The 24,206-nt window shown below is 42.8% G+C and overlaps 3 protein-coding genes across 3 annotated transcripts; 1 reads left to right on the top strand and 2 right to left on the bottom strand.

The window, feature by feature from the left end:
* Positions 1 to 568: 568 nt before the first annotated feature.
* Positions 569 to 4,733, bottom strand: LOC139612557 (E3 ubiquitin-protein ligase rnf146-like). Its single transcript, XM_071468225.1, has 3 exons — positions 4,593 to 4,733; positions 3,827 to 3,886; positions 569 to 3,458 (listed from the first exon to the last, which is right to left on the bottom strand). The coding sequence occupies exon 3, from the start codon at positions 3,444 to 3,446 to the stop codon at positions 2,286 to 2,288; it is 1,161 nt and encodes a 386-aa protein (XP_071324326.1). The 5' UTR covers positions 3,447 to 3,458; positions 3,827 to 3,886; positions 4,593 to 4,733; the 3' UTR covers positions 569 to 2,285.
* mdh2 (malate dehydrogenase 2, NAD (mitochondrial)) lies at positions 4,573 to 6,369 on the top strand. Its single transcript, XM_071468229.1, has one exon. The coding sequence runs from the start codon at positions 4,916 to 4,918 to the stop codon at positions 5,927 to 5,929; it is 1,014 nt and encodes a 337-aa protein (XP_071324330.1). The 5' UTR covers positions 4,573 to 4,915; the 3' UTR covers positions 5,930 to 6,369.
* Positions 6,352 to 23,969, bottom strand: rspo3 (R-spondin 3). The gene is made up of 6 exons (XM_071468230.1): positions 23,052 to 23,969; positions 17,514 to 17,708; positions 16,768 to 16,911; positions 16,424 to 16,570; positions 16,034 to 16,219; positions 6,352 to 8,090 (listed from the first exon to the last, which is right to left on the bottom strand). Exons 1-6 carry the CDS (start codon positions 23,149 to 23,151, stop codon positions 7,861 to 7,863), a joined length of 1,002 nt encoding a protein of 333 aa, XP_071324331.1. The 5' UTR covers positions 23,152 to 23,969; the 3' UTR covers positions 6,352 to 7,860.
* Between the last annotated feature and the right edge of the window lie 237 nt (positions 23,970 to 24,206).

Genomic DNA, 24,206 nt, shown 5'->3' on the forward strand with positions numbered 1-24,206 from the left:
TACCTTATGTTCCCCTTCCAGAGGTCATGTTTCCCAGCCAGACACCCAGTTGGAGTGCTAATGGCTGCTGTGGTCAGAATACTAAACATCTCCAAGGTCAGCGAGCGGGAGTCAAGAGTTGGCCTCATTATGATATACAGTCCACACAGTACCTGTTTTTATGGTCTTCAATAAGCAAAGACTGTGATACAAACTGTAGATATTCTGGACCAGTTGAAGGCATCTTTTTCGCACGTATATTTTAATCATGTGTTAATTTATTTAGGGAAACCTGTCACCTGCTTAATCCAAGCCTTACTTTGAATACTTTATTTGTTACATGATTTCTACTTAAGCCCCTCAGCTAGTAGAAAGAATGAGTTTTTTCCCCTGAAAAAAAAAAAAAAAAAAAAATCACTACACTTGGTGGCGTAGAGAAAAACATGAACGATTACTTACAATAGACCCATTGACAGTCCTGCTTATGTAACCCTCAAGACAGATAGATTTTAAAGTAAAACCAAACTGACATGTAACCTATTACACAGTTACATAAGCAAACAATAATTCAGAGACAAGAGCACAAAAATATCCTTTTAGGATGATGAAATGACACAATTTATTCTTAAATTACAAACCATGTAACAAAAAAGTTGCCAAGCAAAAACTGTTACACAAACTTTATTCTTCAGAATGGAAAGTCTAAAACTGAGCTGATGATGTAAACATGTAGGAAATATAAAAACAACATAACTTGGATGGCCAATAGCAGTTGCATGTTTTTGTTCTCCTACTGCCTCAGACATCATACATAAGAGGATTTACAACCATAAGTAACGCAAAAACAAACACAAATTAAAAACATTTACTCAAACTGAAACCAAAATATCAATTCTCAACATCCTGCCAACCAGTAGTGTTTAAATAACTCTCTCTTCAAACATGCACAAATCACAAAACTTTAGAAACACACCAATTGAAATACTTTAGTCTGGGACGATAAGATTACTAATGAGGTCCAGAGGTCCAAACAGCTTTAAAAGGAAAACATTAATACTTCACATTGAAATGCCAATTGTTTACAGCTGGGAAAGGTTAAAAATAAATTTGATATGTACTTTTATCATACACATTCATTTAAAACAGGATTCTTGATCTTTACAGTTTTTAGGCTTTCACAAAGCTGCAGGTTAATTGAACTTAAATCAAAGACAAACCTGAAGCAGGTAGCCAGATAATCTTGTAGGCTGCTGAGTTACATTACAATGTTGTAAAACATGAAGTGTGAAATTTAATGACCCCCATAGTTAAAGGGCATAAGCGAGTACTTGTGTTTCCTTTCTCCGTCTATATAAACAACCTTCAAACCACAATCTGCCCTCAAATGACACACTTTGTTAAAAGTTAAGTTTCAGAGCTTCGAAGGAAAAGCTTCATAATCAGTTAAATCTGAAGTAAGGACATTATTTAGGTAGGGTGGGAGTTGGGAACATTTTTATCAAGGATTAAATTCTTTCCAATAGTAGTCAGGTGACTTGAGCTCCAACAAGCCCATTTCTGTGTGCTATGTTAGCTGAGAGAGTTAAAATGTAGATGATTAGAATGCAGCCATTCATAATAATGAAAATGACAGTTCCATTTCCAGGAGTAATATCCGCATTTATGCCTTCTTTCACTGCACATCACAAATCTGGATAGGACGCCCACAAGCCCTCTGGGTATTAGATCATACATTTAAACACAACAATATCTAGCTTTTGCAAAAGCAGGTTGGCGAATCACTTTAACCTTTTAACCTCCACTTTTCTGGGATTTAAAAAGTACAGGCTCGGTATGCCTACAACCAAACGGCTACGAGTTAACAGACTGAACACCACAGTTAGTCTGTTACACCTACCTCCCTGATGTGCTAGATGGAGAATTATGAAACGAAGATTTCATGTATCAAAACAACATGCTGTATTTATCTGTTTACCAAGCTGTACCTCTTGTCTCAGTACTAGAACGCTCAGTGCTTGAACATGAAATCCACGATTATTTCTACTGGCTGTGGGTACACAGGATGAGACAAATCACTCAGATACATCCAGATCTTTGTAAGCCAAAACAAGGCATAAAATTTGACTGCTAAAACTGAGTTGTTTATCTAAAAACATGGTCCTGTTTGTTATTGAGTGTATGAATTCTCCTGTACCAAGCAATCCACCCACATTTGATCTGTGACCGGGTGAAGGAAAACATAAAGTCAGGAATAAATTAATGGAATGGAACTTAGCCATGTGGTGATGTCGGTTTTAGTAATGACTTCACACTTCAGTCACTGTACACTGGCCATCAGGCATTCTGGACCTTCCACTGCTACTGGATGAGGAAGGGGGAGAGGCTGCCTCTGCACCAGGAGGGGCTCTGTCCTCTGGATTCAGTCTTTGCCTCCGTGGCCTATCCTCCCAAGGCTCCACCTGCTCTCCGTCTCCCCCCTCCTCTTCTTCATCATCCTCTTCCTCATCATCGCTCCAGTCTCCAGAGCCTGACTCGTCCACAGAGGTGTGAGGATCAGAGGATCTGGAGGGTGAAGCCTCTTCCTCCTCATCTTCTTCCTCTCCTTCCCCAGCCTCAGACCGCTCATGAGACGGCGCGGGCCTGGGACTGATTTGCAGCTGGGAGAGGGCATCCTCCAGAGAAGGGCTAGTGCTGGTGCCAGGCTGACCACCAAGGGAGGTGGGAGGTCTGGTTGTGGGTGGAGGGGCTGTAACAGTAGAAGAGATACCTGTAACCTGCTGTTGTACACCTGCCACAGTGGTATCAGCCCCATCAGCAGAGTTCTCTCGACCTGCTGCCCCAATAGCTCCAGTAACACCCTCAGTGTCCAAACGCAGTCCTGCCACTCCCTTCTTGGGAATATCCAAAACGTCCCTCTTCATCTTGCGTCTACGACCGTGCTCATTGCGCCTATACTGCACCATGTTCTCCAGGTCCGCTACATACAAAAAGCCAGCAATTAGCATTTCAGCTGTTTTCTTGCCCTTGGAGAAAGCGTCCTCCAGCTCACGGCTGGTTCGCTCATCATACTGCCACCAACCATTACGGCCCTCATAATACCAGGCGTGATCACTTGCTGCACCACCCCGACCTCCTGCTGATGCTTTCAGCTCCTCTGGAGAGAGAAGTGTAGGCCTTTCTAGGAAGTCATCTGGTACTTCCTGTCTGCAGAGAGCACAGCGTTTGCTCTGCCAGGATGCTCCCTTAACACACAGGAAACAGAAGACGTGATGGCATGGCAGTTGGACTGGGTGGACGCAGCTCTGCAGACAGATGGCACACTCTGGTACAGACAGGGCTGGGGATGAGTTGCTGGAGCCGGAACATGATGATTCTGCACTGCTCCCACTTCCACCACCACTGTTGCTGCCTTTCTTGCTGGATGGAAGCGAGCTAACAGAGTGGTCTACCTCCCCACAACTAGCCATCCTTAGGAAGTACTGAGGAAAGTGGACAATTGTAAATAAAGGTTATAGTAGGCAGGTCATAATTTTTATATTGTCTTTCAAAAGCATTTTTTATTTTGGGGGGGGAAAAACAAAAACAACAACAACAACAACAACAAACATTGTATTCCAGAGTATTATTATTGTGGTTGTTGCTGTTATGTTCAAGTGATGAAAAATTCTAGTGAGATACATCATCTGTAATGAAAAGTACATTTTCATTTACTGCTGGTGTCATGATAACAAATAACACTCCAAGTCACTAAATAGTCAGTGCAAAGTTCAACAAATGCCGAATTATATGATCAATATGTCACTTGAGACTTCAAACATTGCTGACAGATATGCTATTCGATACTTACTGAAAGTACCCTTAATGCTGATGTATCATTAGGAGAGCTGATGGACCTTCAAACTCGCCACTGCCAAAAGAAGAGAGCACTCAGTGAAAATGCATTTGTTTCCCAACTAACCTAAATATAAGAACAATACACGATGTCTGTGTAAACATTATTTGACAACCAAACCATTAACGTTACGTGAAAATGTTCCCACTGTGGGACTTACAAAGGATATCTTAAGAAACGATCTGCTCTTCAAGGCTGATGTTACAACGGATTAGCTACAAGTTACTTATTGAAATATAAGGGGTTTCTTATGTGTTTGAAACAAAGGGCTGCTCTGTTAACTGACTACACGCTGCTGTGCCTGCTAACTGTTACAAGTTGGTGCTAACCCAGCTGGCCTTATGACAGGGCTAATGATGGACACAGCTAACGTTACAGAAGTACCAGCAACAGCTAACGACTGACAATCACACTGGCTGGTGACAGTCTGTGAGCACACTTGTTCAGCGTTAGATAAACAGCAGCTACTCAAAAGCAAGACGTCTGTTGATCCCGTTACATATACAAACACCGGTCAAACAGCACAGAGGGATTGCTCGACTGACAAAGCGACCACAACAATGAGACCTGTTGTAGCTAACGCTGGCTAAGCTGAGGGCAGCACTCTGACTCCAGCAAATAGACGGAGTTCATCTGACGGCGCTAGCTTATTTTTAGCAGGCGACACAAACAGCGAGGAGAAGCTTTTTCTCCCCACACAGACAATGCGCTCGTACCCTACCGTCAGATTTTGCTGTGCTGGTCTGGTTTACAGTTACAATTCGTGCGACGGCACCGATTCCCGATGCTAATTTCCCGACTTCCAGTGTTAACTGGCTTTGTTTTTCCTCCGGAAAAAAAAAAAAGCTGAGATAAAGACGACGACGTAACAGTACGCGTTGACGCAATTTGACGTAAACTCGCACGACCTTTATTTTCGACGCATGACAGTTCACGGGTCTTCCTGTTCGCTCACGGCTAGAGGACGTTGGTGTCACAGAGGAGAGGGGCTCTGCAGATATTTCCATTTTCACTTAAATCCGTACAACAAGTAACAGGAACAAAATGTTTTTCCGCGCCGTGAGACCCACCGTGAGCCTCGCCAGAAGCTTATCCACCTCGTCTCAGAACAATGCTAAGGTGGCGGTGCTGGGAGCGTCGGGCGGCATAGGCCAGCCGCTGTCTCTACTACTCAAGAACAGCCCCCTGGTGAGTCACCTCTCCCTCTATGATATTGCCCACACCCCCGGGGTGGCCGCAGACCTCAGCCACATCGAGACAAGGGCCCAGGTGACCGGCCACATGGGCCCCGACCAGCTCGGTGCTGCTCTGAAGGGCTGCGACGTCGTGGTTATCCCCGCCGGTGTGCCCAGAAAACCCGGCATGACCCGTGATGACCTTTTCAACACCAACGCCACGATTGTAGCCACCTTGGCCGATGCCTGCGCCCGCAACTGCCCCGAGGCTATGATCTGCATTATCGCCAACCCAGTCAACTCCACCATCCCTATTACATCAGAGGTCATGAAGAAGCATGGAGTCTACAACCCGAACAAAGTGTTTGGTGTCACAACCCTGGACATTGTCAGAGCAAACACCTTTGTGGCAGAGCTCAAAGGCCTTGACCCAGCTCGCGTCAATGTACCAGTCATCGGAGGTCATGCTGGGAAGACCATCATCCCCCTCATTTCCCAGTGCACACCCAAAGTTGAGTTCCCTGCTGATCAGCTGTCTACCCTGACTGGCAGGATCCAGGAGGCTGGCACAGAGGTGGTCAAGGCTAAGGCTGGAGCCGGATCTGCGACCCTCTCCATGGCCTATGCAGGTGCCCGCTTCACCTTCTCTGTTCTGGATGCCATGAATGGAAAGGAGGGTGTGGTGGAATGCGCCTTCGTGAGATCTGAGGAGACGGAGTGCAAGTACTTCTCCACGCCACTCCTCCTGGGCAAGAACGGCATTGAGAAGAACCTTGGGCTGGGCAAGCTGTCTGCCTTCGAGGAGAAGCTGGTGGCTGATGCCATGGATGAGCTGAAGGCTTCAATCAAGAAGGGCGAGGATTTTGTGGCTAAGATGAAGTGAAGGGAGGGGCGTTAAGTTAGTCGAAAAAAAAACCAGCTGTGATTGATAATTTGTTCTGTCTTAACTTAAAAGGCATCTGGGTAAATCTCAACAACTGTCACAGTGTTTCCTCTCTTTTGTTTTTGTTTTAGCAGTAGGATCATCTTGATTTCAGAAATCCTGCTTTTGACCTCGGTCCTTATTCATTTTTATTATTTCAAACATGGCTTTATGTTGTACCTATGATTTGTGTACATACAGCACTGTGACTTATCTATATTTTGCAAATGTCAAATGTAAACAAAATTTCCTACATATTCATGTACAGTCTGTATTAGTGGGAATTTCTCTGCTGAAAGAATGAGGAGGAAATACTGTCGTCATGCCTGTTGATGTAGTAGATGTTACTGATGAGCAAAACACTCACTCCACCAATAAAACAGTCTAGCTTTAAAACAAGATCCTTTTTATTTCTTGTTTTGTGTTACACAAAATAATAATTTGGCTTGACAATGTACAGCTGAACCGGTGAGCAAATGTCTAGGACCACTGATGCTTTTCATGAAACTAGACAGGTTAATCCAGATCAAAGTGATCATCCCTTACTTCATGTAAAATCTGGTTCACTGATAAACTTTCAAAGCACTGAAATGTTTTATTTGTTCAAATGTATAAAACTTAATATTTAAGAAGTAACGCAAGTCAATCATACACTTTAATTCAGTTGAGAAATTGATCTTGCTGTGATGTTTGATATTACATAACTACATAATGGTAGTTGCTTAATTTTTAATGACTCACAATATGTGCAGAGGAGCAAGCTATTGTAAGTGTCTAAGAATACTTATGGAAAAAACATCAGTCATTTACTGTTACTTTACTTACTGTTAGCTTTGTACATGTTTCTAAATGACCAAAGAATATATTGGTTGCGACTTCAGTGATACTAAGAGTTGGATTATCAGTATTTATGACAGGTGTTAAGGTATAACAGTGTCTAACTTCCTCCTGCTGATACACTTTGCACCCAAATGAGGCCGTTGCAACCTTTGAATCAACAGTTAGTAGCTGCGTACTGTGCTGAGTTTCACTATGACTGAGAAAATGGATGACAGACACAGTTACAAACCCATTATAGTTTTATTTGACGTACAGGTGCTTTTGGTTCCTAAGGAGCTTTACTGAGAGCACAGATTCCATTTACACAAGAAGAAAAACCAGTGGTAGATTAGATTTATCACTTATCTGGATAAAACTAGCGTTTTGTCCAACACATACAGAACACATGTTAATGGTTTTCAGATTTTGACCTTACTCCTTTGATTCACAGCATGCAGGTTTCCCTACATCTGTCGTTGGTAGTGATTATGAAGATGTCACAAGATGGCAAGAGCAAACTCACTTTTATTTTTTCTTTACAAATTCTGCACCAAATAAAATAAAGAGATCTAAAGAACAAGAACAACAATAATAAACAACTGTTCTACATAATGTTGCAAAATCTACATTCAAAAACCAAGACGCGCAATGTTGTACCAGGGCCCCATTAAATAACCATATCAACAAGCACATATAGTGTAGCGTCTCTGTCTCTCTGTTCGTCGGTCTGCTAGTCCTCCACATGCTGGCAGACACTTCTCACTTTATTCGTCGGTCCCAGTCTCAGCAGTGTCTCCTGCACCTTTCAATAGAGACTCTCTCTCAGCGGTGGAAGTGAAGGAGTAGAGGCTACAGGGTAGAAAAAAAGACTTTTCAAAGTCCAGAGTGGCCCACGCCTTGTGGCTGAATGTGCCCCATCCCGTTTGTGCACAAACAGTATTTTCAAATCATACAGGTAGCAGCAACACCCCTGCTGAGAGGGGTCGAGGGGGGCGAACAGTGGGTGAGGGAGGGGGGAGTTTTGGAGGAAAAATGGGAGGATGACAGGAGGAAGGTAGGGAGGCATCAGAGCATTACTGTACGAGGCCGTCTTCAGGAGAGACTGGCTCTGTGTCATGGCCTCTGCGGTGCCTGTGCTCTGTTTTGTTCCTGTTATCATAGTCTTCACGTTCACCTGGGTCTCTCTCCCTCTCTCGCTCCCGATCCCTCTTCCTCTCCCGTCGCCCCTCTTGGTTCTCCTTGTCTTTGCGGTTGTTGCGATTCCTCCGTTCTCTCCGCTCATTCTTCCTTCTGGGACCTCCTCCTGGAAAAGGAATAATTAAGGTTTGTAAAACAGGGGAGAAGACTGTGATGACCACTTCTGTTTTGATCTTATTTCCTTTCATCATTTTCATCTTGAGGTTATATAAACTTGCACTTTGCATAATTTTTAGTATTTCTTCACACTCAATATTGTTAATTAATGTTTTCAAAACAGTATTTTGAAAAAGAAGGAAAAAAAAAATGCTTGTATGTAATGCAAAAAATGCAGTTGCAGTAAATGTCCAAAATACATGTGTACATGCCAAAGCACATTACAGGGTGAAAACCCCTCTAAAATGTCACCGGTTATTGCAATGCTCTGGGTTCACCACTTGATGCCAGTCTTTAATCACAGACAACAGCCACATTGTCAGCCTCTCAGCTGTTGCAGCCCCTCTCCTTGTGATGAGCAGACCTTTGTCCAAAATAGAAAACCTTTAAATAAACCCCCAGTTTATCTGTTCTTGCAACACCATCTCATAAACAAAACCAAGAGTTTTGGAATGCTGAAGGTTTATCTCTACTCGAGCTACAGCCATTAACGATAATAACAAGATCCACCCCCAGGGAGGTTGGAGACAGGACCTGCAAGTGAAAGCAGAGGAGGCCCTTTCCTGTTGTTGTACTGCTGCTGTTCATGTGTGAGTGGAAGGGAGCAGCACAGCCTGCTTAGCTGCTTGGCTGGCCGGCTGGGGATTGTGAAACTGCTGAAGTAGGCAGTAGGCACAGACACAGGGAACGAGAGAGAGAAAGAGATCTCTCGCTGTCTCTCTCCTGTCCGCTTCATTTTTGCCCCCCCCCCCCGACGCTCATCCTCTCCCTCTCTGTCTGTTCATTAATCAGGACTCTGGTTGGACCAGGGAACATGTCTGACCCCCACATTTTGGGCTAGTGATACCAAGCTCTACCTGCCCACTGTGTTTAAACTTTTTCTGGACAGGAAGTGGACATAAGTGCAAACACAGCGTTCTCATAGTTTAACTGCAAATGAGTAAAAATTAATCAAAATCAAAGACAGTGAAGATAACTAGGCGCATGGATGGATGAATGGATGGATAGAGTAATGTGGTGCACTGACTCACTCGGGGTCTGCCCCCTGTCCTCTATAAACACAGGAAGTCCCCTTCGCTCTCATTGTTTTCACTGTCCTGACACCATAACTATTTACAAGTTCAGTGGATTAGTCATACTGTAGCCCCCAAGCTTTTGTCGAGCCAGAGGAGAAACCTAATCCATGCCAGTGTTGAGATGATTAGGCGAGTGTTTATCAAACCAACCTAGAATTGGTTAGTTGGAACAGTTTCTGATGGGCTTTTTGTAAACTGTGTTTTGAATAATGTCATCGAGACTTCAGACCGGCAGTAAATGAGTGGTTAACTTTTGGGTAAACACATGAAAATCTTCTAGTTATCTTATGAATGGGAACTTGTACTTATGGTGAAACAGTTTCATTTAAAGGTGTAAGTTCAAGAAAAGCTTCCACATTGCTCCTAATTAAAAGTGGAACTACTCTAAACAACAGTGAGGAACACCATCATTTATTCCTGTTTTGTCTGAGACTTGCACAGTAAGTGATTTAAGGATGCAAAAGCACTTCAAAAGATATATTAAAATAGCATGTGATTTTATTCTGACTTTTTTGGGGGAATTGATGTGTCTATAATTCAGTGGATCATTTTCAGTGTTGTGAGGTACTGAATTTCATTTCATGAATATGCATTTTAGGGCCATACATTTGATTGTACAGTGTGGGATGTTGATGAAACTCAGTCCAACTGTTTTACTGAAATTCAATGGTCATTGGAAAGTTATACTAAATACAATATTTTGTACACTTTTTCAAGGTAAATTGTTGTTTGTGCTATTAAATTGATATTGTCTATTGATACAATCATTCTAGAGGGGAAATAATGTAACAACCCCTAAAGGAATAGTTTGACATATTAAGAAATACCCTTCTTTGTTCTCAGTATCAAATATTAAGCTAAACCCTGGAGGCAATTAGCTTAGCTTAGCATAATGACTGGAAGCAGGGGGAAACAGCTAGTGTTCTTACAGACCAGCAGCTAAACTATTACTCTTTCTCCGAATGTGGTTTCTTGCCAGGACCAGGTGGTGGTGATTTTTGCTTGACACAAACCTCTGCCATTGTTGTGTTTACAAGACAAGTCTACAGCAAGTTGCTATCAGAAAATGACGAGATGTGCTGGGGCTAGTTGGTTAGCATGCTAATTTCAATAGAAGAAAAGACATGATAGGAACAAGAGTTAACATTGGCGTAGCTTTCCACCGCTGGAGACAGCTCTTGATGAGTAAAAGGAGGGAAGTTTAACGCTGAAGTTACTACGTTTCCTCTATATTGGTAAGTAAACAGCTCTTAATGCTAACGTTGGCTATGTAGCGATAGTATAACTTACATCCTTTAATGTACAACCCTGTTTCCCAAAAAGTTGGGACATTATGTAAAATGTAAATAAAAACAGAATGCGATGATCTGCAAATCATGTAAACCCATTTTTAATTGGAAACAGTACAAAGACAACATTCCAAATGTTGAAATGCTGAAATTTTATTTTTTTATGTAAAAATATATGCTTAATTTGAATTTGATGCCAGCAACTCGTTTCAAAAAAGTTGGGACCGGGGCATGTTTACTACTGTGTTGCATTAGCTCTTCTTTTAACAACACTCTGTAAACATTTGGGAATTGAGGAGATCAGTTGGTGGATTTTTGCCTGATATAGGAGTTCGACTGCTCAAAAGTTCAGGGTCTTTGTTGTATTTTTCATTTCATGATGCACCAAATGTTTTCGGTGGGTGACAGGTCTGGACTGCAGGCAGGCCAGTTTAGCGTCCGGACTCTTCTACTACGGAGCCATGCTGTTCTAATACGCGCAGAATGTGGTTTGGCATTGTCTTGCTGAAACATGCACGGTCTTCTCTGAAAAAGACGTTGTCTGGATGGCAGCATATGTTGCTACATATAACACCTGTATATATTGTTCAGCATTAATGGAGCTTTCCCAGATGTGCAAGCTACTCAAGCCATGGGCACTAATGAACCCCCCACACGACCATCACAGATGTTGGCTTTTGAACTGTGTGCTGATAACAAGCTGGATGGTCCCTCTCCTCTTTAGCCTGAAGGATGCGGCGTCCGTGATTTACAAAAACAGTTTGAAATTTTGATTCGTCAGATCACGGAACAGTTTCCATTTCGCCTCAGAGAAGTCGGTGACGTTTCTGGATCATGTTTAGATATTGTTTAGACATTGAGGAACATTATTCTTAAACTGTTGCCCAGGCAGTCTTTCACAGAGTGGTGAACCTCTCCCCATCTTCACTGCACAGAGACTCTGTCTCTCTGGGAGCCTCTTTTTATACCCAATCATCTACTGACCTGTTGCTAATTAACCTAATTAGTTGTGAGATATTCAACCAGGTGTTTTTTTTTTTAGCATTACACAACTTTTCCAGTCTTTTGTTGCCCCTGTCCCAACTTTTTTGAAATGTGTTGCTGGCACGATATTCAAAATGAGCATATATTTTTCATAAAACAATAAAATTTCAGCATTTCAACATCTGATTTGTTGTTTTTGTTCTATTTCCAAATAAATATTGATTTACATAATTTGCAAATCATCATATTTATATTTTACAGTGTCCCAACTTTTTTGGAAATGGGGTTGTAGTTTCAGTTGATGTAACTGACATATCTGTGGAGCAACTGAAACATTTATTCAAAACCATACCCTTAAGCTCTTTCTATTTTGCTATCTAACAATAGCTCATGAAGGTAAGTACAAAAAAATAACACATAGACGATAATAATGGTATAATGTAAGAGAGCAGTTGTAAATCTCTGAGGTCACTCTTTAACCTGTCACTAAGATTATATGATGTGCATCCATTTCTTTGCAGTCGTAGACTATACACTACATGCGCCACTTCAGATTTTGTTAGTTTTACTAAAACTGGATACTCCAGTAAAATATTCATTATTACCAGTACAGTACAAGAAAATGACATTTGTGTCAAATTATAATAAGTCAGGGTCCAATCGAAGCACTGACTGTGGTTCTACAAACAATTAGTGTCACATTCAGCACTTAGATTGCATGGTAAATATTTGTCATTACTACAAGTTAAAAACATTTCCTGTAATCTCTAGTTAATGAGCGGGAATGTGCAGAAATGTGTTATCCTTTTCATCCTGTGTTATTCCCCTTAAACCCTGGCCTGCATGCTGTAAACACAGCCACTAGTGTAGACCTGCTGAACTGTCTGTGACTGTAATGTAACTTCTAGAAATCTGTTACCGCACATTCACAAAGGGCAGGACTCAGTAAACTGTACTGAGCACACACAGAGGGGCTTTGCTGAATGGGTCACTACAGGCTGTGTGAGTGAGTGAGCATGTTAGTGAAAGAGTTCGTGGTGAGACAAAGAGAGCAGTAGAAGAGGTGAATAGCAATCCAGAGAGAGTGTAAAATGAACCAAAGAACAAAGTGCGAGTAGGAAACAGACAGAGATCAGATGAGAGGGCAAAGGGGCACTGAGGGTAAGGGGAGGTGTGTGTATGTGTGGTGTGTGTACGTGTATGTGGTTAGAGGCTCACTGTGTGTTTTATGGTGGCACATCCTCCGTGGCAGGCGTTCTGTCGTCCGGGGAGCTTTTGGCGGGAGCCAGGCTGGGATTAAAGGCTATGGGCTGTCCCACAAGTGGAATGCCTGCCGCATGGCCGCCAGGATGTTGTGGGGGGTGGGGGGATTCTGCTTGTATGTGTGCCTAACAATCCCCCTTCACTGACTGGTTGGTGTGGGCTTGCTTAACTGTATGCTTCTCTGTGTGTAATGGGTCTGTGCAAGTGTCTGTATGTGTGTGTGGGAGTTAAAGGGGGCTAAGGTTTGCAGGGGGCACATGGTCTATCCGGCCACAGAGATAGAGAGGTCGATCGAAGGACAAATTAGCCAGGATTAACTGATGGCGGCACATGAGCGTAAACATTCACAATCTTTAGTCACTGATAACAGAGGAACAGAGCCAAGTTTTTCTGACTCTAAACGTTTAACGTGTCAGCATGGTTCCTCCAGTTTTACAACTTTTCTGACATGATATATATTATTTAAAACATTGTTTAGGGGTTTAATAAGGGCCCACTGGAAGCTGTGATTTTTTTTAATGGTTCTGTAGGACTGGGGCCTGTAAGAGCTTTAAGGCTTCAGTCTGGTCTTAAAAGAAGTGGGAAGTTCTTGCTGAGAATAAGATGAGAAGATCAACACCACTCTCGTACCTGCACAGTCAATGTGTAGCTTGGGCCTGGAGAACCTTAGCTTAGCTTAGCATAAAGAGTGGAGGCAGGGGAAACAAGCTAGCCTCGCGCTTGTCTAGTCTTATGATGTAACTGTGATGTAGATCCACAACTTCACGTTTTTATGTTTGAATATGGATTAAACAAATGAGATATGTTAATAAGTGAGATTTAAAGGTGCTGGCAGGCAGACTCTTAACCCCCTTGCCCCTAGTCTGAGTGTTAAGCTAGGCTAATCATCAGACTCCAGCATCATGTTGAGTGTATAGGCATGACAGAGGAACATTTCCAAAATGTTCAGCTATTACTTTTAGAAAAAATTACAAATGCAAATCTGTGCAACCTTGAATCAAATGTTTTTCAGGTGGAGGCATTTGATGTTAAAAAGAATAACCATATTCCATAGCCTACTGTACAAAATAGATTTGTTAAAATGCAAAAACGAGTGAAGGAACATGTATCGCTAACAAATGAGATGCTTAGAAGTTTTGACACTTGTACACATCTACCAGTTTTGAGACACAGGGTCATAGTTGAAGTCTGAAAAGTCTTAAGTTATATGAAGAGACAAGACAGAGAGTAAGAGGTCACAAAAATCCTTCAAACATGTGAGATAGAGGGACCAAAGAGTAGCCCTCCATAGGTGTGAAAAAGTTCAAGGATGGAGACAAAAAGGGGACTTTAAAAGTATGAAAAGTTGGAAAAAGATACATGTATGTCTTGACATGTGTGTATATATGTCTTGTGTAAGTAAAAAAAGGAGAAAATTACAGGGCAAACAACGAGGAACCGGAGGTGGAGATGAGCCAAGACTTGGTAGTACTCATGTGGAGGAGTAAAGCGATGTAGCAAGGAGAAGGGCAGGAAGAGAAGAGGCAGGACAGAGGGGGAGAAGAAGCCAAAGGGAGAAAGTGCAAAAGAGGAGGAAAGGAAGAGGAGGAGGAGGATGTATCAGTGTCTGAGGGCTGCTGGAGGATTACAGGGGGCTCTCTGAGGTCGGACCACTGACCCCCTAGCGTGTGCAGAACGTAAACATCGAGGAGAGGACGCACCGAGGCAGATAATTAGCTCTCATTCTCTGCGGATGCTGCTGGTGTGGGGGCAACTAGGTAATCACACGCGGGGGCAAAGCTGATAATCGGGGTCTGTAGTGTGTAAGACTGTACGCTTTCTTTCTTTCTCTCTTTCTCTCTTTCTTCCTTTCTCGTCCCATCTCTCTTTAACCCCCCCCCCTTCACCAGACTCTGGCTAGATCAACAGAGCTGTCGACTCCACACTAAAGTCTCGGCCCCGGTCCCACTGACTGGGAGCGCCAACAGGGAGCTTATATGGGGGTCTATGTTTTCTTTGGTGTAGTAGGGAGTGAGTGTGTGTGTGTGTGTGTGTGTGTGTGTGTGTGTGTGTGTGTGTGTGTGGCTGGGGGAATGGATCAGTAGAGAGATACAGAAAGTGAGAGAGAAGGGGATAGCCAGGGTGCCAGAGGGCAAATTTCACAGTCTACCTTACAAATCTTGTCAACCCATGTGACTCTCTTCACAAATTACCACCAGTACCAATGGTTGTGTAGTTATTTTAGTTAGACAAAGTGTGTGTGTGTGTTTGGTTTGGTGTGCCCAAGTGAGTGTACAAGTGTGAAATTGTGCATTTGTCTGACTTGTCTGAAATAGAGAGGGTGTATCTGTATCTGGATTTGTGTGTGCATGTGTCGTTTTGTGTGTGTGTGTGTGTGTGTGTGTGTCTGTGTCTGTGTGTATAAGTGTGTGTATTGGCAGCTGTGGGGATAAACCAATACTGATCCCTTGGTCGCCTCGTGCCTCCCAGGGGGAGGATGTTGATGTTGAGCTGGCTGTTTCTGCTGCATCACACACACAGACACACACACACACACACACATACACACACACACACACACATACACACACACACACACACACACACACAGAGTGTTTGTTCTGTAAGTGTGAGGCCCTAGGGGGCTGGATCTCAGCCTCCTACCCTGTCTGCGATCTGTCATTTAACACTACAGAACCCAGGCTAAAAAACAACCAGCCGTAGCCGCCAACCACCTCGGTAACCACACACATGCAGTACACACATAGCACAAAGCGATCGTAAATGCTCCACACCATCGGGTTTTATAAAGAGACAAGCTCGTCTGAAAGCAGTTTTAACTCTATTCATTAGAAATAATCACGCTATTCCCTGTTTACTAGGAGCAGAGAAAGTGGTTTTACTGTTTAAAAATCTAAAGAGGTCTCATGGGAAAACACACAACATACCCATTGCAACATCACACATGTGTCTTCCTCCCACTGTCCTCACTCTGACCACAATGACAATCCTCTGAGTAAACAGTCGTAGTCCTGAGCGGAAGAAAAGCTAGCTCTGATTGTACAAGCTGAAGCAGCAAGGTCTGGAATTCATAGAGCGTAGATGTGCCATGTGTCATAAATACAGTGTTGGCAGTGAGTATGATGGGAGCAGCAACAAATAACACAGTCTCTAATATGTCTCATTTTTTTTAAATTCTGGGTGTTTTTTTTTACATTTTTGGTGGATATGTTGGATCAAAAGCATCTTGAGTCAGGATCTGACAAACAGCTGTAACTCTGTAATGCTAATGTTTTCTTTACCTGGACATTTCCTCCTCTTGACCAGGCACTCTTTGATCTCTGAGATCTCAGGGCAGGGTTTACCGAAGGGAGATGGGTACTGGAGGACCTGCCTTGTGCGGGTCTCCTGGCCCCGCTTGAAACCACAGGTTCTACCAGATCGTGAACAGGGGCTCCACTCACTCCACTCACCCACTTCGCAGTGCACTGACCAGGGAAAAAGAAAGAAAGAGAAGTGAGGCTGAGAAACATCAGTTTAATCAGTCAATGTTAATGCTCTCTTTTACTGAAGCTCATTTGCCATCTGTAGCCACATCAAGGGCCAAAAACTTGGCATGGTCCTACCATCAGGACAGCCATCTTTGGCAGTTATTTTTTTCAGACACATCCCCAAACACATGTTGGACTGACCTTGTGGTGTGCACTCCATGAGCTTGTCATTAGGCTCGTAGTCCTCTGGACACACATGGTGGCACCTCCCACTGAGCTGGTACAGGCCTGGCCGGCACTGTGTACATGTCTCACTGTTCACACATGACTCACACTCTGCAGGGCACCCTGCAAAAAACAAAAGTTATGTGTCTGTGTCTATGGTGGCCAAATTTAACATGAAAACATGTTTTATGGGCCAGTTATGCTTCATTCCAAAGTGAGAATTATCTGGTTAATTATGGTTTGGTTAATCAGGGATAATGTGGGGATACAGATGAGGTAACCAGAGTTATAACGTAAACCCTGTGTCACTGGGAACTCACTGGGAACACACTCCCTCTGTGTGTCACTGGGGACCAGCCCCTCGGGGCAGTTCTCCTGGCACTTGCCCAGGTGAAGGTAGAATCCTGCTCGGCAGCGCGTGCAGAAGTTCTTGTTGAAGCAGGAGTCGCACTCCAACCTGCACTCTGACACAGAAACACAGACCCAACGCCAGGGTTTATTTAAACCGTACAAGTTATCGTGTGTGTCGTGCGTGTTAAATATACAGTGTGTCAGTGCGTGTGCTCATGTGTGCATGTCTGACTGGGAATATAGGCAGCTGCAGGCAGACCGATGTCTTGCAGGTGGCTGGTGATATATGATTATTAGTAAAGCAACACTTGATTTGATTTAATGTGACCAAAGAGAAACATGCTTAACAGGATAACTACTTTCAGGTTTTTCAGTTATTTGAGGAAATAGATATGTGAACATAATGCCATATTTCACAAGCAGGTCTTGAACAATTGCTTGTCAAGACGTGTATATGGAGAGGGGACATATAATTTGACACTGTCTTGAGGCTGTGCTTATACTTGTCATGTGTAAGTGAAACACACTGTTAAGAGGCCACATTTAGCTCAAGACAGGTTTGAGATCCTTTTCCGTATGTGTTTGTCATGAGAGAGGATTATACTGAAGCTTATGCCCATCCATTCACAGGACAGTTAATTACACAGAAGTCTGGCTACTAATACCACCCTTACAGACTGCTGTTCATTTCAGACAGGAACATGATTGGGCTTACTTGTGCAGGTGTTTCTTTCTGGGGAGCGTGTGCCGTAAAACCCCGGAGGACAGGAAGTCATGCACACCCCGATCTGCTTCATCCCAATCCTCTCCAAATGCATGAAGAAGCGCGGCTTGCAGGACAGGCAGCCATTGTAGTCAGAGCAGGTCAGACAGCCACCCTGCTGGCACCCTGAGCTCACACCAGAGATCTCTGTTGACAAGAGCAGGCAGATGTGCACGTATGAATTTTCACATGTGGTATTAATATGAAAACCAAAATACTAAGACAGAACTTACTTTTTGGGGCAGTTTAAACTATGGAAGTAGAAAGGGTCTCAATGTCTAGATAATGCATAATATTGGAGCGATCACAACACAAGCCACAATGCCCCAGTTTGATGCCAACAACTTTAGAAGTGCTTGTATGTACCATGCTAGAAATACAGCCTCCCTCTTACTAAACGCTCATAGCAGGAATCCATCTTTCTGTTGGTGCCAGAGATGGACTCAGTAACCTTCTGGCAGCCTTTCTCTAAAACAGTAACTCATTTAACACTAAAAACTGTAAGGAAGGAAATATATATCCAATGTCCTCATATTCTTTTGCAGACAGGAAGCCAAATGTAGTCCCATGAAACCCATTTCAGGTCCTACACAATAAGACACCAAGTGGTAAAATTCACGACCTTGTTGGGTTTAACTAAATCCATCTTTTTGTAGCTTTCCATCTCGTTCATAACAGCCTTGTTTTCTGGTGTGGAGGCTCTAAAACTGTCATACTGCTGCCTGACGCAACCAAGGAACAGGGAATAACATCCCATGTTCCTGCAGCCACTTGAAAAAATGGCAATGCACTTTCAAAATAAAGTTTCTCCTAGTCTTAATGATATAAGCCCCACACACAACAGTACTCAAAACATGACTTAAAAGCTTTGGCAGCCACTGAACTCCAGGGAATGTGTGCCATGTGGTGCGCTGAGTACAATGGCATATCATATTTTTTTGTTTATGGTTTAATCTTTTTTTTTTTTTTTCTTTTTTTGCTATGGTGAAAACAGGACCAGGCAGAAAGTTTAAACTAGGTTTATACATTGCAAACAGCAGTTTACAAGTAGTATTTTGTAGTGTCAGTGCAGCTGTCAGGTCAGACACTCTGCATGCTTTATGCTTGGCTATACAATGCTAACATCAACACCTCAGTGATGGCACTGAGCTCAGGTTGAACTGCCAGATTTTGAAAGAATGCTTATTTGTTTCATGGTGCACCAGTGATTGATATTAGTGTATGTTGCATTTCAGCTATCCCTCTTCCAGGTGGTAAAATATTCTGTAGTTTTATGTTGCAGTTTCCATAAATAAATCAGTAACAAAAAGATTGCTCTGAAAAAAATGACTGATTCCGCATATATAACATCTTCAAAGGCGCCCACCATGCTTTTCAAATGAGTAAACAATGCAGAACTGCATGTTTATCTTAGTATGTGATGAAAATTTAAGTTTTTTTATTTTCATTCATATGTTTCACAATAATGAGGTTATTATTTTATATAAGTGTTTTATTACAGCATATGACTAATCACCCACTGTCTCAGCATAGAGACTGATAGCACAGAGCTAATGACAGAAATTTATACCATGTTTACAACTCTGTTTATGTACATAAGTACTACAGTGTTTAGATTATGGTGATCTATTTTACAGTAGGTTTTCATCCCCCCACTCTTCATTCAGTTGTGGGATGATTCACCAGACTTCACCAGGCCTGGGTTACAGCGTTGAATCATTTAAATTGTATGTTGACAGCCTTGTCACACACATATTTAATGTCTCTCTAAGTAACATCAAGTGTATTTCAACATGATAGTCTATGTTTAGGCTCATGATTGAAAACATATATATGTATGGAGTGCTATTAACATAATGCAGACATATCAAAAAATCCAATGGTTATAAAACTCAGGACTGAAAGACCCAGCTGCATAAAAGAGGAAGAAATAAATTCAGTGTAATCGCATGCATGTCACTTTCCTGGAAAAGCTTGTATACCATATCCTTTTTAGCATCTGATTACACTTAGTGGAAAAAACATTAACAAAGAGGGTTTGGGTGGTCAGACGTACAGTAAATATGTTCTGAAAATCACCAGATACTCATGACATGCTGTTGTGTAGCCCAGAGGATGTTTTCAACTCCTGGTCCTGATGTTACAGTTCACTGTCTTTAGGAAGGAATGAGTTTAGCTCACTCCTCAGGTACTGCTTTAGTTAAATCCCAAGGTTTTGGTTATTGGTTATGGCTATTGACGTTGACCAAGGAATGATCCACTTAAGGACGACTTATTTACCCAGTGTGATGGCTGTGGCACAGAGTCAATATAAAGGCAATAGTAGAGCCACCATGTTTCACATTCTTGTGCTCTCGTGCGACGTTAGTGCTCCATTCCCAAAGACGTTGTATGGAAATCGTCAGTAGCTACATATGGTTGGCAAATCAAAAGTAACCCCCATAAGCACCTAAGGAATTGATTTTCCAACCTCTCATGGCATCTCATGCCAATGGCTTAAGCTGGCCTTCTTTTTTGTTCACTATGTTCAGAGTTTAGCTGCCAGTTTACCATAGATCATGGATACTTTGTTTAAAATATCTCGACAATCTTTGCAACTGCTGTCCGTTTGCCCACATGTGTTCCTGCCAAGCTGCCCTGATTCACAGAAGTCTTGAGACGCAGGAATTTGGCCTTGCCCTCACACTTGCACCGACGAAACCTCAGTTGGACAGTGGTATCTTGCATAACATACCAACAATGTTACATGTGAATAAACACATTCACATGCTGGCACACACACAAGCACAGATGGTTCAAGGAGAAAATAGAAGTGGGCAACAAAACCAAAACAAAGAAATAAAGAAAAACATTTTGCCAAAAGTGTTAAATGCCTGTGTCTTAAGGGTTTCACCATGTGACAGATTTGATGTCCCCACTTTGTTTAGCCTTAAGTCAATAGCTAAATCCATCCAGCCTCATCTTCCATGAAGATGGCCTGTCTTCTTAAGCTTTACAGAATATGTATGTAATTGCCACTGTTAGCATCCAGGCCTAGATTTTTGGATGCATCATCAGAGACAGGAAGCCCGAAGCTCGGGTTCTGTCTCTGCATGGTAATTTTGGCCTGTTAACTGAATGGTCATTGACTCCCAACTCACTCTTACCCCCTTCTTTCCCTCTGTAGTCTGCACTCATTTACCCCTTCACCAACTAATCCCTCCATCCTCCCTGACATCACAGGAAGTGTTAGATATCTGCCTCTTTGGAGGACGTTTGGATTCTTATAAGCACTTGTCAATTAATTGGCACTGAATCAGTCTATGATGCAGATTACTCATCTCTGTACGGGAGGAAACCTTCAACTTCCTTCCACAGCAATTAAATAAACTTTAGTGCTGCCATCTCATCCGCGGAACTGAATCACACCACGGTTCAGTCTATGTGTTTATGCTTTATTGGAAATATGTTTTTATCTTTTTCAGTTTTAAAATTTCACTGTCTTATCCAACACCTACACTTTCACAAAAAGAACAATGGGATATAATTTTAGAAACCAAGTGCTGGAGTACTTCCAGGGGACCCTTGTGGTCTCCCTCTCTCACACTGTGTTGACAGGCTTGTTTAGGGGGAAATAAACATTTAAAGGAGAGAATCTGTGTGGCTTGATGCAGCGTAGAGTATAAAACAGACTCTACAACGTCCATACATTAGTACATACATCAGTGCTGCAAAAACACACATTTAGGTGATAATAGCCAACTTATTACATACAGTCAGTACATTCCCCTCACTTTTATTATCAGGACTGTTGTCTGATGTATTTATATATCAGTTTGCTGTAGCCTAACTAATGTCTTTGTGCGATGGTTCACCCTGCTGAACAGCCAGAATATCCAGGTCTGACCTAAACAACACTGAGCAGTACTACCAAGAGCAAAGGTAACCTCACACTCCTTCAAAACTACATAAAACACAACACAATTAACCCCTGATGCTGCAACTCTATGATTTTTAAAAAAAATGTCCACTGTGGTGGTCGTGAGGGAGAAAATGACTGTCCTCTTCATGGTCCAGACTACAGATCTGAGCTCTGTGATTAGATGTAAAGAGACAGAGACATAAAGGGGAGTTTCAGCCCCAGGTGGCAGGGATAAAAACATCACTCCGGAGGTCTATCACTGTATATCACAGACAGTTTTCAGCCACGCTGGCAAGTGGAATATTCCAGCTATCCCTGCTCTTCTCTAATAGACTTAGTCACAGTGCACATCTGGAGACCCTCAATGATAAAGTGTGCGTAGGAAGAATAGAAAAATATACTTTATTGATACTTATTTCATAGTGTCATGGAAAAAAAAACAAAAACTGGTCCTTGCTCAAGAGATGAGACATAATGTTGGAGCACAGGGAGATATATGGGGGATGAAATACATCCAGACTTAGACTTAGTGTCTAAGTCTGGATGTAGGATGGAACATCTCTGGTGTTTTGATTGACCCTGCTGTCAAATTTACACTCGCTCAGACTGTGAACAGTAATAAGAACAAGATGGGACATGATTTCAAATTATGATTCAAATTCCGAGTTCAGTTTCTGAATGACATGTGAACCCCAGCCTGTGTGATTTAACGGCAGAAGAAAGTTTTTTTTTTTTTTTTTTTCACATAAATTACAAAATGTTGCAGTGTGAGGAAATAACCTGAGCATGGCAGCTACATCACCAAATATGGAAAGTGAAGCTCTGAACATCCATTGGAGCACTGATCGAGCCTGATGCCCGGGCACCAGGCTCCTCCTGAAGTCCGCCGCTGCGGCCGCTAGAGAGCGACGGGAACCAGGAGACCGAGGCAGAGAGCAGCGGCCGCAGGCTTCAGCTGACAGGCTCAGCAATCAGTGAAACCAATTGAGCTTCAGAGGAAACATTCGCCACAGTTTGTGGTTATGAAGCTGGAGTGTGGAGCGCCGCAATTGACCGAAATCAATCAACTGAAGAATAACTCCTCATTTTGTTAACAGAAATGAAGCAACTTAATAAGCGGGAGTCTAGAAACCTAATAATATCCATGTAGAAAAACGGAGTAAGGGAGTTGATGTTAATATCTCTATTATATATTTTTTTCAGTCTAGGGAATCACAGGTGAATCAATAAGTGAGTTTGGATTTGCTCTGGTTTCGAATTATACACCAAGGAAAGAAAAAGACATAAAACTTCACCTGTAATGCATTTTGGTATTTCTGATAATGAATGGAACATTGATATCCAGTGTTCTGCCGATTTACTACAAACAGGTAATAATAATGGACCTGGCATTACTTTTGACATTTACTTTTGAGTGTTGGAAGATGCAGAATGTGGGCTGCGGACCTTCATGACTTGACGCATGCCTGAGTAAAACCGTCAATAAATGCTGTTAAGTATAAAAATAAAAGGGAATAAAAGGAACAGAGAGACGGTGCTGAATGTGTCCGAACACCTGGCAGCATCGTGCCGTACTTCACTTTACTCACGTTTATGCTGCCGGTGCCTGGAGCTGCTGTGCTGCTGACAACCAGTGTAATCCATGCAGTGCAAGATGATCAAAACAAAGGAGATCAGTTGTAATTGCATAGTAGCCCAGAGATGAGACTCGTAAAGCCAATGTCAATGTTCACTAACACTTATTGGATAAGATTCCGTTTTCTTCCCCCGGACGGAGGCAGAAGGTGGAGGCTGGATAATTCCTAGACACAGCAGGACCCCCAGCTATGTGGTGATATGTGGTGATGGTAGCGTACGGTGGCCCAATGATGCCTGGGCCGCTGAGACTGTAACATCTTGGAGAGGCTCTTCATATGTGCCAAGAAAGTCAGGGGTCCGCTATCCGTGCCGTGATAAAGAGCATTCCCTCGAAAAAATAAACAAAACAACAAACACACCAAAACGCTCGCAGGAAGAGAGCAGAGTCCAACATTAGTGTTGTTCAAAAAAGAAATGAACAGAATTATTGATTACGATTGACATGACTCCTAAAAAGTTTGAGATATATATCCATCTGTAGAACTCCAAATGGACCTTCCTCCCCCCCCCCAGCCCGCTTTGGTTTCTCAGTGGAGATGCGCCGTGCGTCCCGGTGTGTGGATACCTTAATGCGCCAGGCGCGCTGAGGGTCTGAGCTTCATCTCAGCATCAGCTGAAGCACGAAAAGAAAAAGCCACCACAGAGCAGACACGGATGACTACAAAATCAAGTTCTAAGTTAAATGTTTCATAGTTCTTTTGGCTGTCAAACGCACACCTCCTCTCTCGCTCGCAGTCGGCGGCAGGCAACTGAACCAAAGTAAACGTCCGCAGTTTCAGCGCTTTTCTGCTTTGCGTGCGGGACCCATTCACTCCCCTCCTGCCGGCCCGCTGATGACTTCAGCCTTCTGCTGTGTCTCTGTCTCTCTCTCTCCCCCTATGAGCTCCAAAGTTTATTTAGAGGGCAAGCGTCCCGCGTCAGAGGGGGGGAGAGAGAGAGGGAGAGAGAGGGAGAGAGAGAGAGAGACATACTGAAGTTATTTCAACGAGGGTTTAGAAGTGTGTACTGTTGTTTCCATGTGCTGCTAAACCGGATCTGAATGTAGCAGCTATTGATGTGACTGACCCGAACAAATTCACCTGTGACCAGTCGACCTTTCACTGGTG

Source organism: Trachinotus anak, unplaced genomic scaffold, assembly GCF_046630095.1.
Source record: "Trachinotus anak isolate AG129_WGS33_773 ecotype Australia unplaced genomic scaffold, CSIRO_AGI_Tana_v1 ptg000032l, whole genome shotgun sequence".
Lineage (NCBI taxonomy): Eukaryota > Metazoa > Chordata > Actinopteri > Carangiformes > Carangidae > Trachinotus > Trachinotus anak.

Bases quoted from the DNA above. Each gene is read 5' to 3' on its own strand.
- LOC139612557 (XM_071468225.1), bottom strand. From the start codon at position 3,446: ATGGCTAGTTGTGGGGAGGTAGACCACTCTGTTAGCTCGCTTCCATCC.
- mdh2 (XM_071468229.1), top strand. From the start codon at position 4,916: ATGTTTTTCCGCGCCGTGAGACCCACCGTGAGCCTCGCCAGAAGCTTA.
- rspo3 (XM_071468230.1), bottom strand. From the start codon at position 23,151: ATGCAATTACAACTGATCTCCTTTGTTTTGATCATCTTGCACTGCATG. The intron at 17,709-23,051 runs GTGAGTAAAGTG...TCTTGTCAACAG, and splicing joins CAGGCACCGGCAGCATAAAC to AGATCTCTGGTGTGAGCTCA. The intron at 8,091-16,033 runs GTAAAGAAAACA...TTCCTTTTCCAG, and splicing joins CAAGAGGAGGAAATGTCCAG to GAGGAGGTCCCAGAAGGAAG.